This window comes from Neopelma chrysocephalum, unplaced genomic scaffold, assembly GCF_003984885.1.
Source record: "Neopelma chrysocephalum unplaced genomic scaffold, ASM398488v2 Primary Assembly neopelma1_75, whole genome shotgun sequence".
NCBI lineage: Eukaryota > Metazoa > Chordata > Aves > Passeriformes > Pipridae > Neopelma > Neopelma chrysocephalum.
In genome coordinates, this window is record NW_020897736.1 from 239004 (window position 1) to 264105 (window position 25102).

The 25102-nt window shown below is 39.9% G+C and overlaps 1 protein-coding gene across 3 annotated transcripts in view; it reads left to right on the forward strand.

The window, feature by feature from the left end:
- Positions 1-25102, forward strand: part of THSD4 (thrombospondin type 1 domain containing 4) — a 260249-nt gene that overhangs the window by 101495 nt on the left and 133652 nt on the right. For all 3 annotated transcript variants that reach the window (XR_003534995.1, XM_027688407.1, XM_027688408.1), the window contains exon 7: positions 18912-19048. Coding sequence is in view for 2 of the 3 variants with exons in the window: in XM_027688407.1 (XP_027544208.1) it covers positions 18912-19048 (137 nt within the window). In the remaining variant the exon portion in view is untranslated. The remainder of the gene's footprint in view (positions 1-18911; positions 19049-25102) is intronic.

Genomic DNA, 25102 nt, shown 5'->3' on the forward strand with positions numbered 1-25102 from the left:
GAAGAACCTGAATACAAACAGATGTCTGTTTTTAAAAAGTCAGCATATTGTTGAAATTTAATATTTTTGTTAGCGTCACCGACAGAAATTTTATTGCAGAACACTCAATCTCTGGTTTGTGTTCAAACAATATTAAGAGATTGTTGCTGCACTGAAATTTGGAGGATTTTCAAATAAGATCATTCTGCAGCATCTATTTATTTATTTATTTATCTATTCAGTGTCTTGACTGGCAGAAACTGGAATTTGTAGCCAAAGTTCCTTTGGCTACTGCTCCTCACCTTGGGGAATGGGGTGTGGGCAGTGACCCGTGGTCTGTCTTTGCCTTTCCAGTTGTGCAGAGAAGAAGGAGCCTGAGCCTGTGTTCTCCTTTGCATCAAGCCTGTATAGGAAGCCAGAAGGTTGAAGCCAGGTCTTTGAAGCAGAACCAAGGGGCTTTTTAGTTGAGGGTGGTGGCTCGGTGAAGTGCCTTGGCAGTGCAAAGGGATGGACACAGGGACTGGGTTCCTGTTCCAGAGTGGGAGCTGAGGGAAAATGTGAGCAAATCGAACCATGAAAAAATATCAAATTCTTTCAGGTATTGTACAGGTTCATTAGCTACTGGTTCAGCAAAGCAATATTTAAATACTTTAAGTGCATATGAATCTGAGTAAGTCCAAACCTGTGTGTTTGCTTTCATGCACGTATTTAAGTTTGCTGAGGGGGTTGTCCACCATGATGGAGTTTGAGTAGCTCCTGCTAAAATCAGTCAGAGTTATCTAGAAAATTGTTTGCAGTCATTTCTTTACCATGTTTGCAGCATCCTCATTTTAAAGGGAAAAAAAAAAAAGAACTTTTTCAAGTGCTAAGAGCTAAGCTGGAAAGTTTAACTTAAAAATGTCAAAGGTCCTGTTGTCTGGGGACAGCAGCTTTTACTGCATAAATCTGCATTTGGCCAGATGGAAAGTTCTTACAGTTAACTGAGTTGACACGTTTAGCCCTTCAGTGCCTCAGGTTCTGCTTTCTTTTAAGGTGGGAGCTGGGAATGCAGAAAAGATGCAGCATATACAGGAAGAAGGTGAACTTCCTAAATTAAAATTTTGTTTTTCTTTACTAGATTAAAACATTATGTTGATGGAAACAGCACACGTTAGTCACTGGGAAATTAAAGAAGATATTTCAAATATGTTGGATCTGTTCTATGAAAATCACTTTAGAAGTCATCAGTGGATCAAGTCTCCTTGGGGTTATTGCAAGAACACTGGATAAAATCCAGTTTAAAATGAAGTCAGATTATGCTTGCAATAATATCCAAATGATGGGGTTAGTTTTTCCTGCCTGAAACAGCTGCAGATAGAATTGATGCTGTGTCTGCTGAATGAAGATGAAGATTTGTGTGCAGTGCTCCTTCTCAGAAATTCGTGCTTTTAAAAGCTACACCTGTTTTGAAGACCCAGGTGCCAGTTTTGTCATGCTTTCTCAGTCTGAATGCTGTTTGACTCTGAACATAAGCCTGGTTTAATCACAGTGATATCTTGCTGGATGTGATGTTACTCAGTGCTGGGGAGCAGGAGACTCAACCTGTCTGTGTAGTCATTTTGCTCTTGTGTACTATGTGAACACCTCAGAAATTATAGGAGTACTTCTGGGAGAAGGGAAGTTTTATCCTGATTCTGTGGTTTGTGATTTATAGAACACGTCTGGTTACTATTTTATCCAATGCAATAAAACAAGTCTTAGCTATGGCAGGATCTAATATGAAGCATTTTGACTAAAATGTGATTTATTCTATCCATCATCCTTGAGCCCATGAAAGGAGAAACTAAATGTCATGATTAATTTAACTCTTACAGCTGTAAATGAGTTTTTGGCTGAAAGACTGATGATAAAGACTTCTATCTTCCCAATGCTGTAAGCATTTTGGGAATTTCTCTGAAACCATCTCAGCTGCTTTCGATGTAAATACAAAAGAAAAATATTGTTAATTGCTCATCTTTGCTGTTAGCTAGTCCATTTTGAATCATATATAATTCCAGCAGACATCCTTCTTCCCGTTTCTAGGGCTGCTGTGTTGTGCCAGGCCACACGTCAGTCCCATCATCGCCCTGTCCACAGAGCACCCTCAGAGCAGGGATGGTCTGTCAGTGGAAATAAATTGTTAGATCAAGAATTGTTTTCTGACTCCAATTATATTGTAACATGCTCAGCTCAGTTGAAATACATTTCATGCACATCTCACCCATGATCCATCCTTATTGTCTTATGAGGGACTCACAGCCAGCATTTAAGAGACTCTGTGGGAACTTTCTGTGACTCCTGTTTGCTGCCTACTGCAGAGTGGAATCATGGCCTTGTACTTACAGAGCTGTTGCAGGTGAAAGTGGACATCTAGAGTCAGTGAAAGAATCTGACCAAACACATACAGACTGGAGATCTAAGAGAGTTGGAAAATATTTAGATGATAAAGTGGTTTAAATTATGTAATTTAATTTAAAAACCACAATTTAATGTCAACACATTTACATCTGATTTTCTACCAGTTCTAAAAAACTTCTTCTGAAGTTTATGCAGGTATGTCAGTCTATGAGTCTTTCCATCTGAATTCTTACCATCTCTTTTAAAATGAGCGTGATTGATCTTAACTGCTGTGAATTAGCTTGTTGCCATAAAGCCTATTTAATTTTGGAAATGGAGAGACAGCCTAGCTTTGAGACTTCTGTGCTGTACAAGTGGTGTACAGGAATTGAAATCTTGCTAAAACTCACTGTTAGAGAACTGGTCTGGTGTAAGCAGTCCCAGCTATGATACTTAGAAGTACCAGCCCGTGTATTGCTGTTTCTCCGTCCCACGTAACAAACTGTGCTACTCTGCATTTACTCAGTGGCATAACTTAAAGCTTGGAAGGTGTTCCAGTCAGGAAAAATGGAACAGAAACAGTTTTCTTGGTGCATCTGTGCATCCCAAGGTAGTGCAAATTTTGGATCAGGCTCTCATGTGTAGATGTTAAATATCTAATTTAAATACCATGCAGTGTGCCTGTGGCAGAGATCTGTCTGCAGGAACTCCCAGTTGTAACTAATCCATCTTCCTATTTAATATCGTGAAAATACCTCCATATGTTTTGAATCTCTTTGCGTCTTCACTGCAGTTCTCCAGAGTGTGCTATTAATTTAATTTGTGATTTGGTTCTGTGTTTGTGTTGTGTGTAGGCTGGTCAATACACAGGCAATAAACTCTGGAGTAGCTGAAGCGTTTGCATATGTCAGGTTTATCTGCACAAGTGCTTGGTAGGGTTACTGTCCTCGGGTACATGGTCACAGAAGCTCACTGGTCTTTCAGAGAGCCACAAAATTAAAAATATTTATTTCATCGATAATCTCCTTCTCAGACTCTATCTGAATAGGTCATTTGCTTGGCAGCATCTCTTGCTCTGTAATTATTAATTCCAGAAGAATAGCAGCAAATGCAACTCGAGAGCTCCTATATTTTTCCTCTGACTCTCCTCTGTTTCCTGTTAAAGGCACAGTTGTTGCACTAGATGAAGTTTGGCTGTTCCCTTGCAATGGCAGGGTAGTGCCAGTTCATGTCTGTGCTCCTGTTTCACTGCCCAGTATTTTGGAATTTAGGAAAATGCCAAATAAAAGAGTATTGAGTGAGGATGGGTATTTAATTGCTTTCATTAGTCTGGGTATTGAATCACAGTGCAAAACCCTCTTGTGTTTCTTGTTAAAAGAAGCAATGGATTTTTTCCCCCAAATCCATGATTATGCTCTCTGGATTGGGCATCACATTGAGCAGGCTGCTTACAGGACTTAACCAGCTTATTTTCACCAGAGGAGCAGGCAGTATTTCAGAAAGGGGGAGGCTGAGCTGCTGAAAGCTTGTGTGTGCAGATATAGTTTTGAAGTGTTTGAGCCAGTACTGAATGGTTTCAATGGAAAATGGATAATGGTTAACATTAGCTTTTGTACAGCTGCTTTTTGGCTAAAAGAGAGGTAATTTATATATAAAGTCTGTGAGTGTGATTCATTATTTTTCACAACAGTGGTTTGCTGAAGTTTCCCCTTCTTTGCCCCTCAGATTCTTTAGTTAGTAAAGCTACCTCTGCTGTTCCAGCACGGTTTCTTCCCCTGTAAGGTCTGTACCAGGTGAACCCTAAATCACAAACTGCTTGCCCTCCATTTTTGGATAATATTTGTTAATAGTTTACATATTTGGCTGCAGTCTTACTGCCAGACTTGAAAGGATTGCTGCATTACTGCATTGCACTGAGTCCAACTTAGGGTAGGGGCAGGGAGAAGAGCTGTAGCAAATTTTCAGGGAGCTGTAGTGATGTGTCCCTCTTTCTACGCTATGTGAGCAAGCATTAATTGATACAGACATTTAAAAATGACTTGCACAATTAAACATTCATTCCCTCTCCCCCTTAATTGCTTTGGGAAGAATAAATGTAACTAGGCTGGACACGGTTTATTAACTTAGCTTTCTTGAGGGTTTGGAAACGTTTTTGCAATGTCCCAGACTCCACTCACATTCTGTATTGTTTTGTGTGGAGTAGCCTGGCTGCACAGGCACAAAGCAATAGGTTAATCTGCCTCACACAATCATTGTGAGGTGATTATAAATTTAACACCTTAAAATTAATTTTCAGAAAAGTGAGAAACTTCATTATTTCAGATCTTTGGAATGGTTCTGATACTTTCACACGTAGGTAACTGTTGGCTACTGTGGTATGGAAAGGAAAAAGTGAAGTGTTAAACAAATGTGCCCTGTATTGCTCCCTTATGGTGGTAACAAATATGTTATCATTTCAGAGAAGAATTTTCTAGTTTTGAAGGCTGTACTTAATTACCAGGTGATCATCCTAATAATTTCATTATTAAGAGATTCATGGTTTGACCTCCAGCATCCTATGAAGACATTTTTAGTGACGTGGTTCAAGGTAGAAACTAAGGTGTTTCAGGGTATGTAAGACAGTTGGAAGCAGTGTCAGCATATTTCATTACAGCAACCTTTAAATCACAGCCTGAAACCCAGATATATGTCTCTGATGTTTTCTAGGCACTTGATGCAGCAGTTATTGTATGGGTTGCTGCTGGCATAATATTTAGGATAATTGGTGATAAATTTTTAGAAAGATTTTGAAGTGTTATTACTTACACTCTTCTACTCTGTTATGCTCACAGCTCTCCATTGAGCAAACTGGAAATGCTTTCCTTATCCAACTTTAGGGACAGAAAATTATGTACTTTAATTATGCTTTCTGCAGCCCAGAATGAGAGGTAGGATAGGCAGGGCTGAAATGTCACAATGTACTGCTTTCCAGAGACAAAAACTGACTTACTGGAAATATTTTTACAATCAAGACTTTGTGCTCCTTGGTGCAATTCTCTGGGACAGACTCCAGCCAGGTGCAAGAAAATCTTCCTGCTTTCTCATTTTGAACTCTGAACATATGGGCATCTAGGACTGTGCTGGAGCATTTACATTTCTTTGGGGAGAAGCCACAGTGAGAGCTTTATTCCTGCAGAAACTGTTTTTATTAACAGTAACAGTTTCCTTGATGGTGAACAACATCTTAACGTTTACTGCAGGACAGCAAATATATTCTGCTGTGTATATATGTATATATATATATAAAAAATAGATACTGCTGTATCTATTATAACTGGGCACTGTGGAAGGAAGCAGGAGTCAATAAATAAACACAGGAGGGCTTGTGTACTCTGTGAGATCTTAGATTAGGAAATGGAACCCTTTAAAAGAGCACAGTTAGTGCTCCACAGTGGTGGAGATTCTGCAGGTCTCCACAAGTAAATGGTGCTTAATGATTCCTTCCAGTGGAAATTTTTCTGTGACATGTAATATAGATTTCCATGCTACAACTGTGGCCCATTACCTCCTGTCCAGTTCACAGCCCACATAGGACCACTTCTCTCCCCTTCTGTACTTTATTTCTACCCAGAGAATGTCATCCCCTCTGTTCTTTTCAAAACACCACCATTATTTGAGTCTTCGCTCTTTAGTTGTGTTTTCTAGAACACTGGTCACTCACTGTCTCCTCTGGCTTGTCTTCCCCTGGGCCATGAGAAGTGGATGCAGTGCTCACTGAATGTTAGTTCCTGATGTGATTTGTGGTCTGTCTTCTGCTTTATACTTACCCGTACAGTACTTGCTTTTTTTTGGTAAAGTTCATGCCTTTAGTGTCTCATGTGAAGTGAAATCCACTGTCACTGCTCCAGATTCCTTGTGTAATTACTGCTTCTCCATTAGTTTTGCATTCTGTGTTTGTGCAGGTGGTTGTTCTGTCATAAGTGTAGGATATCACACCAATCCCTATTACATTTCATCCTGCCTTTCCAGACCCTTCCCCAAGCTGTCAACATCTTTTTCAAGCTCTAATCCTTCCCTCCAATATTGTTGCTGTCTTTCCCAGCTTGGTGTTACCTGTGAATCTCTCTCTGTATTCCATAATCTACCTCATTCATGAAAACAGAAGCTGGAACTATGCTTGGGAAAGATCTTGCAGATTCTCACTCAGGAGGTACCAAATCCCAGCCAGTGAACTACTGAGTGTAGTTTTGTAAACACTTTTGCACATCCCTTATTGTAACTTCTTCTAGATGCTGTCTGAGCTTGAAGAAGTGTCAGACACCTTAGAAAAGCCAAGCTAAATCACAGCCACTGCTTCTCCTGCATACAGAGCCTGTTTGCAGAAGGAAATTAAAGGGGTTTGAAAAGATTTTTATCTTGACAAATCCATACTGGTTGCTACTGCTGCCCTGATTTTTTATGGGTGTTTAAGAACACTGGGGTTGAATTCTTGCGGTATTTTTTCAGGAAATGAAACTCAATTGACTTGTTCAGCATTTCTCAGCTCCTCCCTGTTCTGCTCAGAAGCTGTCACTGTCTAGTTTTTGCCATCTGACACAGCCTCCAGAATTCTCAAAGATAAAACTGCTCTGAGACTGCCTCAGGAATTTCTACCAGTGCTGAGGAGTGTGTCTGTGAGCCCGACTGCTTGGGGCACCCCAGGGCTGTCTGCCTGTTCTCTGACTGCTGTAAGGCCTGATGGCAAAACCTACACTGTGAGCTCTTCCCACGTGTCTCCAAAAGCAAACTCTCTGGGAGAATATGGGGGATGAGAGGAGAAAGTTGCCATGTACTTAGTTTAGTGTATCCAGTTCTATTTATTGCATGTGATGCTAATCTAATCAAATGTGTGGGCACACGGACACATCAGGTTGGAAAGGACTCTGGCATGCAAATTCCCTACACTGGTGACTGCATCCTTCCCCCAGGCCTTTTACAGCCCTGCCCCGAGCAGCCCAGCGCTGTGCTGGGAGGAGTGGGGTGGAGAGTAATGCCACAGATGAGACAGATCCCATATTCCCGGGGCAGAACTCTCAGTGTGAAAATAACCTTTTACCAGACACTCATTTTCCCCTTAGCTGAGAGAGGTATGGGAGGTGAGGAGAGAGCTTCATCTCTGTTGTTTTGAAATCTAGTTGCCAAGAGCATAGAGACTGAGTGCCTGGGTCAGAGCTACTGGAGACCAGCTCCCAGCATCAGGGATCAGTAACTGCCTGCCAGTGCCTTCCAGTTGGATTTTCCCAGGTTCAACTTCACTGAATTCACACCTTTCAGTTTTCTGCAGCAATCTGAACATCTAGCAATCAAGGCACACAAACTCTGAAAACCTGAAAGAAAAATTAGAAAGCAAATTTGCCAAGAAATCTTGAGCTTCAGCAATGATCATTATAGCTTTTTATATAAGAATAGCCTTAAAAATAAATGTAATGTGAAACACTGGATGTTCAGAATTTTATCTGCTATCAGAAGGAAAGCAGCTTTCAAGTTAACTGACTGAGCTGCGGGTCACTGGCATCCTAGTGAAAACACTGTTCTAATGAACGTTCATTTTTTAAACTGATGTTTATGAGAATGAAGGAAATAAATATCTTTGAGTATGTAAATAAAAGTACAGAATGTTTTAACTAAACCTTAAGAATTTATATGCCTATTAAAGGACTGTGGCAGGAGGCCATGGAAATACACTTAGGACATTTTAGACCAAATAGTAGCTATATTAATATTTAAATGAGTACAAGTCTATTTTAGTATTTCAGAAACACTCATCACCCCATAATAGTTTTATTTTCTAACTTAAGACAATCTGTAAGTGTGTAAGTAAGGCTCAGTCAGAACATGCTGATGTGTATTTCCTAAGGGACAGTGATAGTCACTCCAGGGCTGACTTTTACCTTCTGCTTGTTTCTGATTTTATTCTTTCTGCTGGGACTGCTCAGGTGGTAGTTTCTTGGTGTTATTCCAGAGCAAAGAATCTTCAGTTACAAACCTTTTAGAAAAGGAGTTTAGTCTCCTCTCTTGCTTTTCCCATTGATGCATCCTGTGTATAACAAGTGTAAAACTTGTTTAGTTTATACAAGCACAGGGAGTGGATTTTAAGTCCGTGTTCATCAAAGAGGTTATTAATCAGAGAGGTATGAAATGATTTCTAGTCTATTAATCAGTCCAGGAATTGGATTTTTTGGAAAAAAAAGAAGTGTTTCAGAGTCATTCCTCCTCTGGAGACAGCAAGGAAAAAGCAGCAGGGAATGACAAGGATTGTTATGGGTTTATCCAAAATTACTTGCCTGGGAATTTTTGGCAAATTCGATTTGTTTAAAGAAACTAAAAAAATTGAGATAACTGTAAACATTATTATTGTCTCTTAGTTGTGCACTAGAAGTAAAATGAAAGTTGATTCCTATATACAAAATCTTTAAAAAGATTGTGTCATCATCTTATAAGTAATGAAGTAAAAAAATTTATTTTTAAAAATAAAGTGATAGGTTTCTTCCTTTCTCCAAGCTAAATAACTCGGAGAAGCCTAACTTCAGAAAGCATTCTGACTTCAATGCAAACTGTACTGCTCAGAGCAAGTTGTGTTTAAGAAAGACAATAGGAGATTTGCTGCCAGTCATGTAACAAAATGAGTCTCATTTTTGTATGTGGGAGCTTGATGGTGAGAAACAGCAGCGTTGTGTTCCCTCCTCACCGCTGTCACACTGGGCTCCTTGGTCCTTCTTTATCTTCAGATCAAGGAAAGGTTGGGATGCACTTCCCTGAGGAGTGACTTTTTACCTGGAGAAGAGCATGTCATGAGTTGACATGAGGCAAGGCTTTCTCTGGATCCTTGTTTGGAGTTGTATTAAATACTAGAGATCCAGGTATTACACTCATGGGCTTTTCAGGACAAAGCATCGCTTCAGTCAGTTTTGGTGTTCACATCCCGAGTTCACGTTTTAATAGGAGAGAGACTTCTAAGACATTCAACTTTGTGAACATAAATATGCTTGCTTAAGAGATGACTGAAAGCCTTTGTCTGGAATGCTGCTGGGGGCTTCACAAGCCTGAACTTGAATCTCCTTTCTTCTCGTCTACGTTTGGCATTTATTATTCTGAAGAGGGACATGAAGTCCTCCTCCAGTAGAACTGATTTGAATAAAACTGCCCAAGCTCTCTGTGGAAAGGCTGAAGGCAGGATTTGAAGGTGTATTTATTAGAGGTGCCAAAATATTGATTTATATAATTTAACATTATTTGATTTTGCAGATTTTTGAGGCTGCTAGTGTGCTGATGGAGATAGAATCATATTTCAAAGTACAGATCTGGATGCAAGCTGAGATTCCAGAGGCCAGTAAGATTCTGATAGAGACAAATAGAAATAGTCAGTTCTTTCCAAGTTTAAAGACAGCCAGAAAGCAGTATCAAGCTCCTTCCAGAACAGCCCAAGCTAAGAGCATTTGGGAATGATAGCTCTCAGCCTCCCTCAGGAAGTGGCCAGCACTTCATGGGATGCAGCACTTTATGGTGATTTTTCAGATGAGAAATTGCACTGCATGTAGCAGGTTTTCATCTCTGATTAGTGCCAGTATAAATAAATATATAAATCTGGCTGGAAAATGAGATTGTTTAGATTAGTTGTAATTTTTTTTCTCAGTAGTTTGGGCTTTAATCATATGTTTCCTAAATATTTTCATTTTATTTTTAATAAATTCTATATAATAACACTTCAAGAAAAAACATCTTCCATGAAATCCTAATAGTCTATCTTCTACATACAGTTTCTAGAGAGTGTTAAACCATACACTAACTAAATGGTTGATTTAATCAGACTTACATGAAGTAGCCAGTTACACCAGCAAAAGAGTGAACTGGTGAGGAGAAAACTTCCCTACTGTTAGAAGCACCTATGCTGGACATTTTGGACAGTGATGGGTGAAGACCCATCATCTTATGAGGATTTTATTGATACAGTTTTAACTATTGCTGGATATAGGCAGAAGCAAAAAGTTTTGAGTTTAAGCTGCTTGGTTTTATTGTACTTATCTTGCAATGTCTTGATAATTCTGATATTCTGTACTGGGAGCTGTTAGGAAAAGCCCCACCAGAAGTGCAGTCCACGTGAAGCTGCCACCTCCTGACTGCACTGGGGGCTGGAGAGGGCAACTCCTGTGCAGTGGGTGTAGAGTGTAAGTGATGGCTTGGAAATAAAGGTAAATGCCTTTTAAAAACACTTTTCTTTTTCACTGATAGAGAACTTTAATCTCTGTTTGCACAGGGCAGTGGAGACATCCAGTGGCCAGTGACTGACAAATGGTTGTCTCTGGATTCTGATTGCCAGACACATGAAAGGCTGATGTGAAAACAGACAGTTTTAGGAGTTGGGGTTTTTTTTTCCCTTTAAATTCAGAAGAGTCCCTGATGCAACACAGTAAAAACTAAGGTCTGTAGAAGAAACTGTATTACCTGGTCATGTCGTTTAAAGGGGTACTGGCCTTGAGCCTCTGTTAAACATAGAACTTGTGGCAGTTGTACTGAAGCCAACAGTTCTTACTAGTCAGGTACTCATTGAACCACTTGATAAGTGCTTTGCTGCACCGAGGCCAGCAGCACATTGACATCACAGTTTAGATTTAAGTTGCATCTTAAGTTTTTGTAGACAAATGTGCATGTATTGATTTAAACTTCAAATGAAAAATTCAGTTTTGAGCAATGGCTGAGGAAATTATTATTAACAAAGCAGCAGCAAAGGCAAGGGATTGAGGGTTGTGTTGTGGTCCCCAAAGCCTTGGACTAGACTTGCACAGTGGTCAGAAATACCCTCAACTGGGAAAGAGTGGCTGCCTTGCAGTATGCAGTGATTTGAAGCAGGCACAAATGTTTATAGTGCTTTATTTAATTATGACTCAATAATGACATTTGTAGGATTTCTCCAGTGCTGTAAAAGCTGTAACCAGAGCAGAAAAGTACCTATTCAGATAAAGATCCTCTGCCATTCCCAGTGTAAATGCCTAATATTCAGAGGAGTGATGCTGCTGTCACTGTGCAAAAATCCTTGCTGTGTCAGTTATTGCTATTCCTACATGCTGTTAGAAAACCCAGCTTTAAAGGTTGTAAGGCAGCCCTTTGGATTTCTCACTCTAGTAGAAGTAATTCAAAATGCAGACATGACTGAGCTCATAGTAGACAACTCAGAAGCTTTTATTAAACATCACAACTTCCCAAATATCTACATTCCTCTCCTTTTCCAGTGGGACCAAGGTAGAACATTCCTACTAGGCTAAAACAAATTTTCAGGTAGTCAAAACAAAATAGAATTTCATAAAAGCACATCAAATTTACATCTTCTGCTGATTTCCAGATGTCCAACTGGTCAGGAGCGACTCGTATGCATGTGTTTTTGTGAATTATTTGTTTCTAGTTGGTTTCTTTTAATTTCACTGGATAAACTTTCTAGCTATTTTTAATGCATGACACAAAATCTATAAGATATTTTTAGTAGTTTTTTAATGGCAGAGGAATTTGGGAGGAATGGAGGTACCAGGAAAATAGAAGTAAAGGACAACACTTGGAAGTTTCTTATTGGCATAAACACTAACTATGAGGACAAGATTGTGGAACATTGGGGCCTTTTGCTTTCTGTGAGCTTTCTGTTCACTGAAGAGTAGAACAAACTGTGGTATATTCAGGTAAAGGTGAAGAATTTTTTTGAGTGATATATTCCTTCTTGGCTTCATATTTCTTAAAATGTACATGCAGCTTCATTATAAAAGCTTGATTTATTTTTTCACTTAATAGCAGAACTCCAATAAAGACAATATTTCAAAAATTTATTAAGTTGTTGAGACAAGGTGAAGTAATAAACATCTTTGCTACATGAGAAAATGAAAAGTGGAAGTAGAAAAAAAAAGGGAAATGTTCCTCCATCACTGGAATGAAGAATGGAAAATGTTTTTTGAAAAAAAATCTGAACCAGGGTAATAAAAGTTTATAAGAAGTTAACAAAACTGAAAGGGACAAAGAAAGAGAAATATACACAACCTTTTCTGGTTATTGTCAAGAGATGTTCCCAAGCCTAATAAGGACAAAGTATCAAAAGAGACTCAAATAAAACAGACCACATCACATTACTATTTCTGTTGGAGAGGCCAAATGTTGTTACATGCTAATTATTTCCTGGAAAATGTTTGCATATTGTGATTTAGAAATCTGGCAACAGGTAACTGGTATAAAAAAGCATTATTCCTTCTGGCCACTTCAAACACTTGTAACTGTCCATCAGTGGAAAACCAACCTGCTTTGGGTTCAGTTTTCTCTTATGGACCTTAGAGCCTCCTAAACTGCAAAGCTTGAGCTGATGTTGCAGTGCTGATAGCTAAGCTGACATAGTCTAAGGGAAATTTTAAGTAAAGTAGCTCTGCTTTCTTGAAAGCTTTGTAGAGAATGTGGTGTGTTATGTTTCCTTCTTTGTGTAGGAAGCTGCACAAGCTGGGTTGCCTGCATGCAGTAGTACAGTAACACTTGTCATCCACCCTGAGCTCCGCAGGTGATCACTGCTGGGTTCTCTTTAGTGGGGAATTGTCAGATTTAGGTCTGTGCCTGCCTGGTGTGTCACTCTGAGTCTGCAGTGGAGCTGTCAGCTTACAGCCACAGCAGTGTGCAGAAGGACTAGGCTTCTTCCAGTACTGTCTTGGACCTGCCTTTGTTTTCCTGGATGTACACGTCTTGAAGCACTTCCTATATGAAAACAGAACCTTTAAGGGGCCTTAAAGACCATCTCATTCCAACCCTCCTGCCATGGGCAGGGACACCTTTCATTAGACCAGGTTGCTCAGAGCTTTGTCCAGCCTGGCCTTGAACACTTCCAGGGATGGGGCAGCCACAACTTCTCTGGGCAACCTGTGCCAGGGCCTCCCCACCCTCACAGGAGAATGTCAGTCACCTGCAAGTGTATCCCTGCAATCCCACAGCACTGATAAGCTTTAACTGAAGTAGATGTTACGTGGATAGACATGAGCACATCTCTTAAAAGTTTTTCCAGTGTCTGCTATGCCCCATTACACTTCCTGCAAAGCAGATTCATTGCTTTTATCATGAGTAAATACTGAATTACAGCCCATGGCAAGCTGGGCCCTGAAAATAACTGAGCTATGCAGAGACAACTTGTTCCTGGAACAATTGTTTCTGACACATCATGGATGTGTCTATTTTGGCTCGTTATTGAGAAGCACTGAAGTTGACTTTACAAGGCAGTGTGCACACAGAATGAAGCCTAATTTAAATTTGCTTAATCCTATAATGTAGTGTTAACATGAATGTGAAATTTGCTTGCCAAGAGTGTGGATGCCACTTCTCTGTGGGCACCCTCGAGGCATGTTTCTCAAATTGCAGAGCTTGTTATTAACTATTTTTAGATATTTAGGCAAACTTACAAAAACTGACAAATGGTAAAAGCATTCTGTAATGTTCAGTGGAGAACTAAAACTGCTGTGTAGATAACAATGAGGAGTCTGGATCTCACATTAGATTAAGGTTTGGACTGAGGAACCATCAAGGAGGTTTAGTATATTCCAATCCCTACTCACAGCATGGGGAACATGAAATTCCTTTGTTGTATCATTTATTGTAATTGCACCTACAGTCAGTGTTCTCTGTGGCAGGAGATTCGATGTGTGTGCCATGACAGACAGTACATGCTCCAAGCAGCTGCAGTCTCAGGAGCTGAGACAGCAAGGAGGAACTCGGTACCTTCTGTCAGGGCAGTCAGTGTCTGATTGTGCACGGTGTCATCAGTTCACTGATCACTTGCATTCTGATTTGACTTGGGCATTATTTCCTGGGGGTTTTTTTGGTCTGTGGTTATTTTTAATTTCCCTTTGAACAACCAAATACATTATTTATCAAAGGTATTGTGGTTGGAACGCTCTTTCTTGTAACATTTTTTCCTAAGAATATCATTAGATTGAAATTCCGTGCATTGGCAAGCTGCCTGCCAAGCTCTCTCTGTATCTCTTCAAGCTTGCTGCCTAGTAGGTCATCCACAGCTTGGCCTCCTTATCCACCATGCCTGTGCCTCCTGCGGCCTTTCCTTGCGCTGGGGATCGGTGAAGGTGGCAGAAGATGAAGGCAGGGAAGAGCTGACATGAAATCCAAATGCTCTCCCTGCATGTGCTTTGGTGTGCGGGATCAGGAGGTGGAAGGTCTGAGCAGAGAGTGGAGACAGGAGCTGTGCAGGGCTGGCAGGTTTTGCTCCTGTGACAGGTGGAATGTGCAGCCACACACATTGCCCTGGGCTGTGCCAGCCCTACCCAGCGCCAGGGAAGGCGGCTGCAATTTGGGCACTGTGCCACTCACTGTGGCACCAGGGCAGCTCAGCACAGTGTTAGCATTTGGAAATACTCTTTCTCAGTGAAATGCAAACAGGTCTATTCATAAGCTCTCAAGTGGGAATGTTTCCAAAGGGGTGACTTTCTGCCTTTTCAACCGTGCGTGGGCTTTAGATTTGAGCTGGGCGTTTTGTGAGGTCACTGATTTTTTACACTTTCATTTAAGGAAACCAGTGAGTGCCAGTCTCAGTGGGATGGGAGTGAGGTGGTGCAGAGAGGCTGATTTGCCCCCCGCACACGACACCATTGCTGCCAGCACTGCCCGGCCCTGGCTGCTTTCCTTGTGGCCATCAGCTCCCTCAGGGCCCAACCTGCTCGGAGGCAGCACGGGCAGAGCTGTGCTCCTGGGAATGGCTGGGCCCGGGGCAAGTCCCAGAGAAGAACAAGTGTGTTCAGCTGCAGGGAAGTTTTGGTTATTGGCCCAGTTGTTTCAGTGTCTCTCGAGGGAGTTTTCCCCCTCAGGCCCTGCCGTGTTTGGCAGGTGCTGCCCTCGCCCTGAGGCGCCGGCGGTGGCCAGGCCTGCCCACAGTGCTGGGCCTGTTCAGCCCCGTCAGGGTGACACTGCCTCGAGCTGGGAGCATGTCGTGGGCTTGGACAAACCTGTGCATTCTCAGTAGTGGGATTAAAAGATCAGGATTATTCTTTGAGTGTCAACCTTTGAATCCCAGTGGAGGACAGTTTGTCCCTTACTCCCTCGTGCTTCCCAGCGGACGTGCTGCTGCTGTCCCTCCAGAGGGTCAGCGGAGACAACTCAGCCTGAAATGCTGCTGAAAACCCACTTTGAACTCCAGCCACTGATTATAGTGTGATAACATCTATGGCTGCCCTATGATGCACAGCAGGTGCAGTTTGTAATGAAACATGAAGTCTCAGTGTCCTTGCTGGTGAAGCGGAAAGGGAGGGAACTGTGCTGAGGCCCTGTTTTAGCATGGCTGGGTCTTACTCCTCGTAAAGAAATGTGGAAGGTAAGTTTCAGCAGAGGATTTGAAAAAAACCTCCTGAGTCTTGCAGTTCAGAGAAGACCAGGATATCCCTGAGACTTTGAGAGAAAAGTACTGATTTTTTTGACTGAGATACTTTTTTAGTCTGTGAAATGAAAACCAAACATTACATGTTACCAGGTTTATTTACCAAAGGCACCTTCTTTAGTTAAATCAATAATGACTGTGTCTGGTAGAACCTGTGTGGTAGCATTAAATTTCACCCAAGTTCACTTTTTAATAAGGTAGGATAAGGTGTGAATTTCCACAAAGACTTGCTTGTGCTGAGGTGGGCATGTGAATGAAAAGCAAATACATTAAGAGGACATGTTGAACAGTACCTATATATTGAACTGTCTTAGTAAATGTGTCACTTAAAAGAGCCCTTTTTTTTTTTTTTTTGTGGAAATGTGTCTTGCTGCCAGCTAGTTTGGAAGGTCTTCACCTACAAGCCTTACTGTGTTCCCAGAGGTCAGATAGATCCTTTTGTAAAGTCTGGGATCAGATGACACGGTGCTCAAAAATCGTGCCTGTGTGGAATCAATCACTTCACAGCTCCTTGTTTAACTGACATTTTATGTCCAGTTGCCAAGCCAATAGTGCAGCTTGACCTACTGCTTAAACTATAAAACCTCAAGAGTTGTGGCAAAAAACAGGGTAGAGGAGGGTGTCAGCATAAGTGTGAGGTTAATAAGCAGTGGAGTAGTTTTTAATACTGTGGTGTCTTGTTTTACATGGGAATTCTAAAATGTGTTCTGTAATTTCTACATCATACACAATAATACATAATGCTGACATAAAATCCTGTGGGAAATGCCCCTCATTCAACAGGGGCGATTCAGTTAACAGATTTTGCTCTTTGTAGAGAAGGTTTTTTGCATCTTTCATGTCTGGAAACATTGTCTTTAGGTAGCAGCAATTGGTATATGCCTAAACAAGGTAATACCTTATCAAAAGAATCTGAATACCAAAGGCTAAAGGGTTATAGGGTTTGTTTGTCATTAAAGTCTGATTGATTGATTTGAGGTCAAAGCCAGTGACTGTTCTAATATTTCTTTTTATATGAGCAGGAACAGTTCCTAATAAAAAAAGAATGAAACACAGAAATTATGAAATGGGAATAATTTTTTACAGAGAAAGTCATCTCAGTCTGGTTGGGATTGTTACTGTGCTGCATTAGCAATGCATGGGGCTGACCTACCATAGCAGAAGTGAAGGAAGAGACAGGTCCAGACAAAAATTCTGTGCTTCAGCAGTTAATTTCTTCATCTTTGAGTAGCACAAAACTTGTATTGGGATCTGGAAGGACAGCTGATAATTTAAAGAATAAATATTTTAAAGCATCAAAAACAAATGGGAGAGAATCAGGAGAGGAAGAGTATAGGAATGTGAGGTTTCGGGACACTTTGAACTAAGGGCAATCAACATAAAAGATAAGGATATTTCAGAAACCCTAAATGGCTTGTTTGACTTGATTTTGGGGAATTGGAAGATAAGAAAATGTACACTTTAGAGGTGCTGCTTGATTGCTGGTGTTGCATGTTATAAAAATAGGACACTTTGAGACACAGCAAAGGACAAGTTGACTTAAATTGTAATAAATCACTGAAACGGGATTGTATTTATTTGAGAATTCTGGATATAGTTATGTGTGAAGTGATGAAGCTGCTAAGAATAATGCTCAGTTTGTCATTAAACCCAACTGTTACACTTGGAAATTGAACTGCAGGAAATACCTCAGCTTTTTTGTTTTGTTTCCCTTTTTTTTTTAAGTAACTAAGTGAAGTCCTTGGAGTGATAAGATAGTGAATCTATCTTAGAAAAAAGTAGCCAATGGAAAATTGCCTTGTTGAACGTGAATTCTGCAAAAAAAGGGAATGAGATAAACAGATCTTTGACCTCACTTAACATTAGTAGAGGTTTTTAAGGATTTTGTCAGAAGATTGCCAGACACAGTAGATGATGTGGATGAGTGGCAGTTAAATCTCTGGGTGAGGGGAAATGGAAGATCCAGATTTCAGAATGGGTCTGTACAGGGGGTGACTGAAGCTGAGCTGAAAGTTCAGTACTTTTACAGAAACCAGATATTTGATATAATTGATATATTATATTTGATATAATTGCATTTATTTATTTTGGCTTTTTGTTATGTCTTAGCTGAAGATTCAAAAATGCACCGAAGTCAAGTAGAAAATCCTTTGAATACAATGTTGTAGCAGTTATCTGGGGTGTACAGCACCTCCTTTGACACATGAAGTAGTGGGTTTCTGTTTCAGGTTAGGGCATGAGCTGAAGCTTGGTGATGTGAGGGGAAAGTATTGTCAAAAGAAGAAGGATTTCTGTTTGTGCCTCACTGCCACTGTGTAGCAGTGCTACTTGTGGTTGGAAAGAAACGGAAGGTATTGTTATTTCAGTCAGCAAATAGGGGTAATAAGCTGTGAGCAACTTTGACGTGACAGATGATTTGCAATAGAAAGGCTACACAGATGCGTTAACAAACCTGATAGCAGGAGATATGTGGAGTGTTAGGCTGTATCTGTTTAAGGAACAGATTTTTACAGGAGAAGATAACATTTTTTGCTTCTTGTCTCTTGTGTTCCTCTCACCCAGAGTTCAGTGGACTGATTTCCTATTAGTTGTTGCATGTCAGCAGAAGTCTTGGGGGTTTGCATAATGATGAGTTTTATGAATTTTTAAGCATTAAAGAGGGTTTTTGTGGTTTTTCCTTAATTTTCTCCTGACCTAAGGAATAGTCACTAAAGGGCAACTTGTAAAAATGAAGAGAAAAAAATATATTTTTTTAAAATTTACATCTGTTTTGTTTAATATGTTTCTTGATGCTGGATGTAGTTATGCTTAATTGACCTGAACTGACCAGTGACTATCAGTGAGCCTCATTTGATGCACATCTGTACAATTACAGTGTAATTTTGCTGCCACTTAGGAGTCATGAAATGCCATAACATATTATTATGCTTTAAGAAGCCTAACTGGTCAACATTTGTTATGGAACTACAAATACACATGATCATTTAGTGAAGTATCTGTCACTAATAACTGAGGTGTGTTGTGTCTTACCTTGGAGTTGGTTTTCAATCACCATCCATTCGATGTGGTCAGTTGGCCTGTTTGTTCCTTCCTCTCAGGCTTTACTGTTAGTCTAATGAGCTTTTCCTTTTTAAGTATTTGTCATGGTGACTTTTGTGTCTTCCCGCAGTGAAGGGAAGCCAGAAGTGTGAGCTGAACTGCCGGGCCATCGGGTACCGCTTCTACGTGCGGCAGGCGGAGACGGTGATCGACGGCACCCCCTGCGACCAGAACGGCAGCGCCATCTGCGTGGCAGGGCAGTGCAAGGTGAGCTGCTGCCCCTGCCCACTCTGCTGGGCACTGGCGAGACCTGGGGGTATTGTCTTCGACTTCTTTTATTTAGCTTATTTTTTTAAAGCAGATGTGAAAAACGTATTATTACAGGTTTGGGTTTTTTCTTAACTAATGTTTCTATCTACTGACAACAAACAATGGAATGCTAAAGGATGGATTCAGCTTAAATAAAGAAATACAGTGTCTTTCTTTGATTCAATTTTAGAGTGGAAATATTTTTCTCAGTCTGCAGCAGAATGGTTTCTCTTGATTGCTTTACAGCTGCTGCCAGTCTAACTTTTCTGATTGGTCCACATTTGCCTCAGGTCTTACTGGCTCTCCATTTACTCAGCAGTGATGTTCTCTTGGAAAATATTTGAGTGAATGGTTACTTTTCACAGATTCAGAAGGAGCCCCTGTGTTGACTTTTTGCAGTTTACTGTGTAGATTCCCTTTGCAAGGAATAAATACACTTTCTGCAAGATGGCAGCAATCTTAAACAAAATGTTACAGTGTTTAGAAAGCAAAAAGGAGTTTGTAATCTTTCAAGTAAAGTTAGTAAAAGAAATCTGTTCCTAGCAAGGGGCATTTGACGCTTGGCTGATGTTTGCTATATGTGTTGGCAAAAGAAGCAGAAGTGGGTCAGATGTGACTCATGAACTCAAATAGTGAAGGTCAAGTTCGGTTTAAATAGTTGGTTTGCCAGGGGAAATCACTTATGAATGCAACCTTGTCTTCTGCATGTGCAGATTCCTCTTACTTGTGCACATCTGGACAAGGCCATGTTTGTTTCTGGTCTGTGTTTCTTAGTGCAAGGAAAGCCAGAGCTTTGAATTTCCTTTGTACATGTCAGAGCTGTGTGAAGTTCATTGTACTTTAAAACTTTCCTTGATCTCAAACCAATTCAGAAATGGCCAGAAATTTGTTTTAATGACACTTCTTATCTATGACTCTGAAAAATAGATTTTAGTATACCAGCTACCATGCAATCATCCCAGTACTGTGCAACTACAAAAGTATAAACTGCTACATTTGTATGGGAGGTGTGGGCTAGAAATTGCATTGAAATTCTCCTTATTGCAGTTTGTGCCCTTGGTCTCTCTGTGTGCACATCTCTGAGAGTCTGACTCCATCTGCTCTGTTACCCTCCCATGTGGACGCAGTGAGACCTTATCACAGCCTTCTTTTAAGGCCAGGGATTCCTAGGCTGAAGTGGTTTTTTGCTGTAGTGTTTGTTCGCCTCCCCACCCACCCCCTTTCTTTTTTCCTAAGGTGTTGAAAATAGATCTACACATCCAGATTTTGGGTTTTATTGAAGCTGTTCCTCAGTGGTGCTTATTGCTCAGTGAAGTGATGTAGTCTGTCATTCTTAGAGTCAGTGAACCACTTCTGTACTGGTGCCCAGTGCCCCATAAACAATGAATTACCATGAGAAAGCCATGATAAGCCAGGTGAAGGCACTTGGGAATGCTTCTACTACAGCAAAGAGGAATGAGAGCCTGAGCTGGAGGAAGTGAAAGGAGTTGAGGGAGTCCTCAGACACAGTGATATTACCTGAGCCTGTGCAGGAGGCTGAACATTGGAGGCTTTGGGAGACACATTTAGCTAAAATATTAAAAGGTTTGTGCTTTTCTTCTGAAAGGAACTCAATTCAGACATTTTCCAGCTTTCTGTGATCAGTTTTCTTGATCTGTAGCAATTTACTCCTTCGTTACTTGCAACCTCAGTAAAATTAAGGTGTATGTCAGCTGACAGAAACTTGTCCTGTTGGACCACAGTTGTGTTGAGATTTTTTGTATATGTAAACCACGCTTTTCTTTCTTTCAGAGTTTTGAGTTAGTATTTGAGGGAGTATTCAAAGAAACATGAAATATGTCAAACTAAAGGAAAACACAGTATTACAGCTTCACTGTGCTTTAAAGCACTGTCACTGTTGACTCCCTCTTTGTGTCAGTGATTCCCACAGTACGAGATTGGAAAGTCAGCGCTACAGATCTGGTGAAACTTTACCTCTCAACTGTCAATGGCATGTTTGCAATTGGGAAAAGTTGATGTTGGATGAGATGTCCTTCATTCTTCTTAAAAGTACTTTAAGTTTCAGGATAGATTAATCTGTATTAAAATTACATGTGTTGCTCCTTTTTTATCTTTTATATTAAGTTGCATATATTGTCCATCTCCTTGGACTCCAAGACTTAGTATCCCACTTCTGTAACAGCAACACCGTTAAAAATAAATGAAATAATTTTACTTAACAGTGGTTTATATGCTGCCGAGTGAACATGGATGTAGCTGAAGGATGTAATGCTTAGAGAATCAAATAATTGAAGTTTTGTACTGTCAGATGCTTAAGAGAATGTTTTTCTGAAAAGTTGTCAGCATTTACAGTTAACTGAAAATGTTTCTCAAGTAATGAAGATTATTCAAACCTTTCTAGTTGGGAGCTCTTCCTTAGCTACACATTACTTTAATTTTGTTTTAAGTCAGATAATCTGAGTTGTGCCTAATGAATTTATGGTCTCTATCACCCTCTGTTGGACATTTTTCTGCATTACCAGAACTTTAATACCCTTGTCTTACAAAACGTTATCTGTTTTGTTCCCAGGACCATTGTTTCTGGTTAGTATTTTCAGCTTACTTTATTCTTAGGGGAAAAAATGAAGATGGTAAATGTTTCTATAATAAAAATAACTCAGAAAAAAGATAAAGAATATGATAGAGACAGGTTTAACTTCACCTGAAATAAAAATTTAATCTGTATGTAGTAAAGGTATTTCTCATGTTAACCATTTAAAAGTTCTCAGTATCTAAAATGGAGTCACACCTGTTAACACTGAAAATACATTAAAGAGAAGTTTTGTCTTAATATAAAAATGTAATGTTTAATATATTAATTCTCTCCTTTTTCTGTTGATAACCAGTGTTAGATATAATAGCCTTTTTATAAAACTTAAGTGTTGTTTAATCTTACCAGGAGAGGTCAAAAACCAAAATATGTTCTTATGATACAATGCCCTAATTTTGATTGGTCTTTTTTCACTTTCTTATCTGTCTGTCCCAATGTAGTAACTGGCACATTTAATAATGCAAGGACTACAATCAAAGCTTGCTCATGATTGAATGATTATGGTGTGGACTAGACTCTGAATCCTAATGAAATTAGAACTTTTTAAAGGAATTAAATAATTTAAAAATAAAACTAGGCAAAATAGGAAGAATGGGGTGATATTCTACCTACGCAGAAGAAAGAAGTATAGCAATGAACTTGCATTATTTCTGTGTAAATTTGTTTTTCTGCACGTTTGAACAATATTCTTTCTGATGAATTTTGGAAGTGAACAAACATTTTCTGACAGTCCCATCAAGTTCCACTTTTGTTTTTTAACAATTTTTATGTGATGCTGCAGCTGGTTATTGCAGGATACAGGCTTGCAATATGTTTCACTATTACTCTGTGTGTGTTATTTGTTTTAATACATTTGCTATTTTATACACCTAAACATTTGTTACCTCTCTTCTAACCCTGAATTTTGACAGTGCTGTTAAAGACTGCATGAAGGGGGCTTTGTCAACTTGCTATTGAGCCATAAGTGTCTCTTTTCTTCCTTTGAAGTATTATTTTTGCTTATTTAACTCAGCGTATCCTTATATTTCTTTTGGAGCCAATGGGATGCTCTTATTCAGTAAATTTTAAGTTTAGGAGAAAAACGCAAGTAGAATATTGAGGAGGTTTTAAAGGTTTTAAAGCAAAGTATATATAACTAACCTTGACCATAATTTACAAAATATGCCTATAGGGAAGCATGTTGGGACACATCTAGGGCGCTTCTGCTAGAAGAAGTCTTTCCCAGTACTTGGGCAGGTGTGAGCACTGACTCACTGTGGTTTTGGAGCCAGAAAAGTCCCTTGTGAGCTGTGAAGCAAATTGGTTTTGCACAGCCGTTGGTCACCACGCAGGGGCGCACTTGGCAAGAGTATTATTTAGCATTTTCCCTAAAAATTCATTTGAATGGGAACATTAGATACCTTTTAAAGGTAACTGAAACAACTGTTTTCTGTCTCCCGATTTTTATATTACTTTTTCTCTTGCATTGTATTTTGTTTTCATCTCCTAGATAACTTCTGAAGTTAACAGAAAATATCTAAGCAGTTTTTAAATGCACACTGTGAGTAACTTCAGTAACAAAATGACTGGTAATGAAGATTTTATGAACCTTAAAGAAAAATTGCATCAGATATTGAAATTCTTGGAAACTTTCTAGGGAGGTAAATTATTTCAGCTATAGGAAGCATAACCAAGGATGTTAAATCTCCATCAGAAAAACAGGATTAGGCAAGGAGCTCCCATTTGGAACTGTGCTGATGTGCACTGGTGTCCAGGTAAGAGAGCTATAGGTGGCATTATTGTTTTAAGTTAGAGAACTCTTAATGACTGTAGGATCTGAGTGACAGATCTGAATGATGAGAAGTGTGTATTTTCCATGAGCTAGGGTTATTCTCTTAACTGATACATCTTAGAATATAGAGTTGTTCTTGTAAAGGTAAAGAATCTGTTTTCTGTGGGAATCTCAACTTATTTGTGTAATGTTGATTACTTACACTGAAAAAAGGTCTGGGGTAGATTTGGTTTTTTTCTGTGTGTGCTGTCTTGAAGCTGGAGCCACTTCTTTCCTTTCTCTGTCCTCTTGTGTTTAGTGTGTAGGTTCTTCTGAGTCAGTAGTCCCTGCAGTGCTTCTGGGAAGCTTTCTCCTTAGGCATTACTGTGTTCTTCTTTTATCAGTAATAATGTGAGGAAGACCCTAATATCTGGCTTAGTAAAGCAGAATCAAGGGCACATCAATACCTATATCTGTCCTTCACCTCACCTCCAGAAAATGTTTGCTGTTGCTTGTTCATCTCACTTGGTTGTATTGGAGGGGGGTGTTCTTCAGCGACCAGGGACTTTGTGAAGCTTTATGTCACGAGATACAAAGGCTTTGAGAGCAGCCTGAAAAGCTGTGCCAAATACACATTGGTCTGTGCATCAGTGGCCTGCTCTGGCCATCAGTACTTGGGTGTGACCCCAGCCAGCACAGAGGTCTGGGAGCATTGTTTGTGTTTGAGAAGGACCAGTGTTGCAAACTGTTTCCAGTTATTTGATCTTGTTCTAGAAGTGATTCCTATTCACTACCTTGAAACAGTGAATGACTTTGGTTGTTTATGCTGTGGGAGCCACCGTGTTGAGAAGGTCATGCTGAGAATTGTCACCAAAGCTTTGCCCAGGGTATGATTGCACAGCTCTGTGACAGTGAAGGTGTAGGTTATGGAGCCCTTGGCATTCAGATGCTGAAATGCATTGCAGAATCACATGAAAATTAAATCTCTAGTTTGTTAATATTCAAGGCTTGATTTTTGATCTGTAAAATGTACCATAAACATGAAAAGCTGTAATTACAATAGAATGCTCTCTCCTCCTCTCTGCCTTTTCATATACACCATTATAATTTCTTGGCTGTTGGAAATAGGACTCTTCATTGTTGCTCTGCAGAAGGACTTGCTAATGCCAAGCTTTGCATTGTGAAACACCTGCTGGGCCTTAATAAAGTGTTAATGGAAGAAACAGGCTCCTGGGAGCTAAGAAATAACTGCTTTTTGCCACATCTTCCCTTTGTTTGCATAGTTTTTTTTGTTAAATGTTTTACAGAGTAAGCCTTTGTGAGATTTCTTGACCCCACTGTCTATAAAGTCTCCCAGTCTTCCTCTATTTATAAAGCAACACTAACATGATTTTTGGCTTATGATCTTTGACCATGACCTAATTTAAGTTGTTTCTGATACCAGTGCACAGCAGGTGCAATCCCTGCATGTAAAACACAGTTAAAGGACAACTTTCCTGCCTTTGAACAGAGCTGGAACTGCTGTCAGATCTGGTGATAGGCAGTTGTGAGCAGCAAAGCATTCAAGTCAGTTCAGTCCAATGAAATGAGTAAGCACTGGATCTTCTATTTGTTCTTTTCCCAGTGTCTCTCAGCCCCTTCTCCTGAGAAAAACCTCGTAATCCAAAGGATG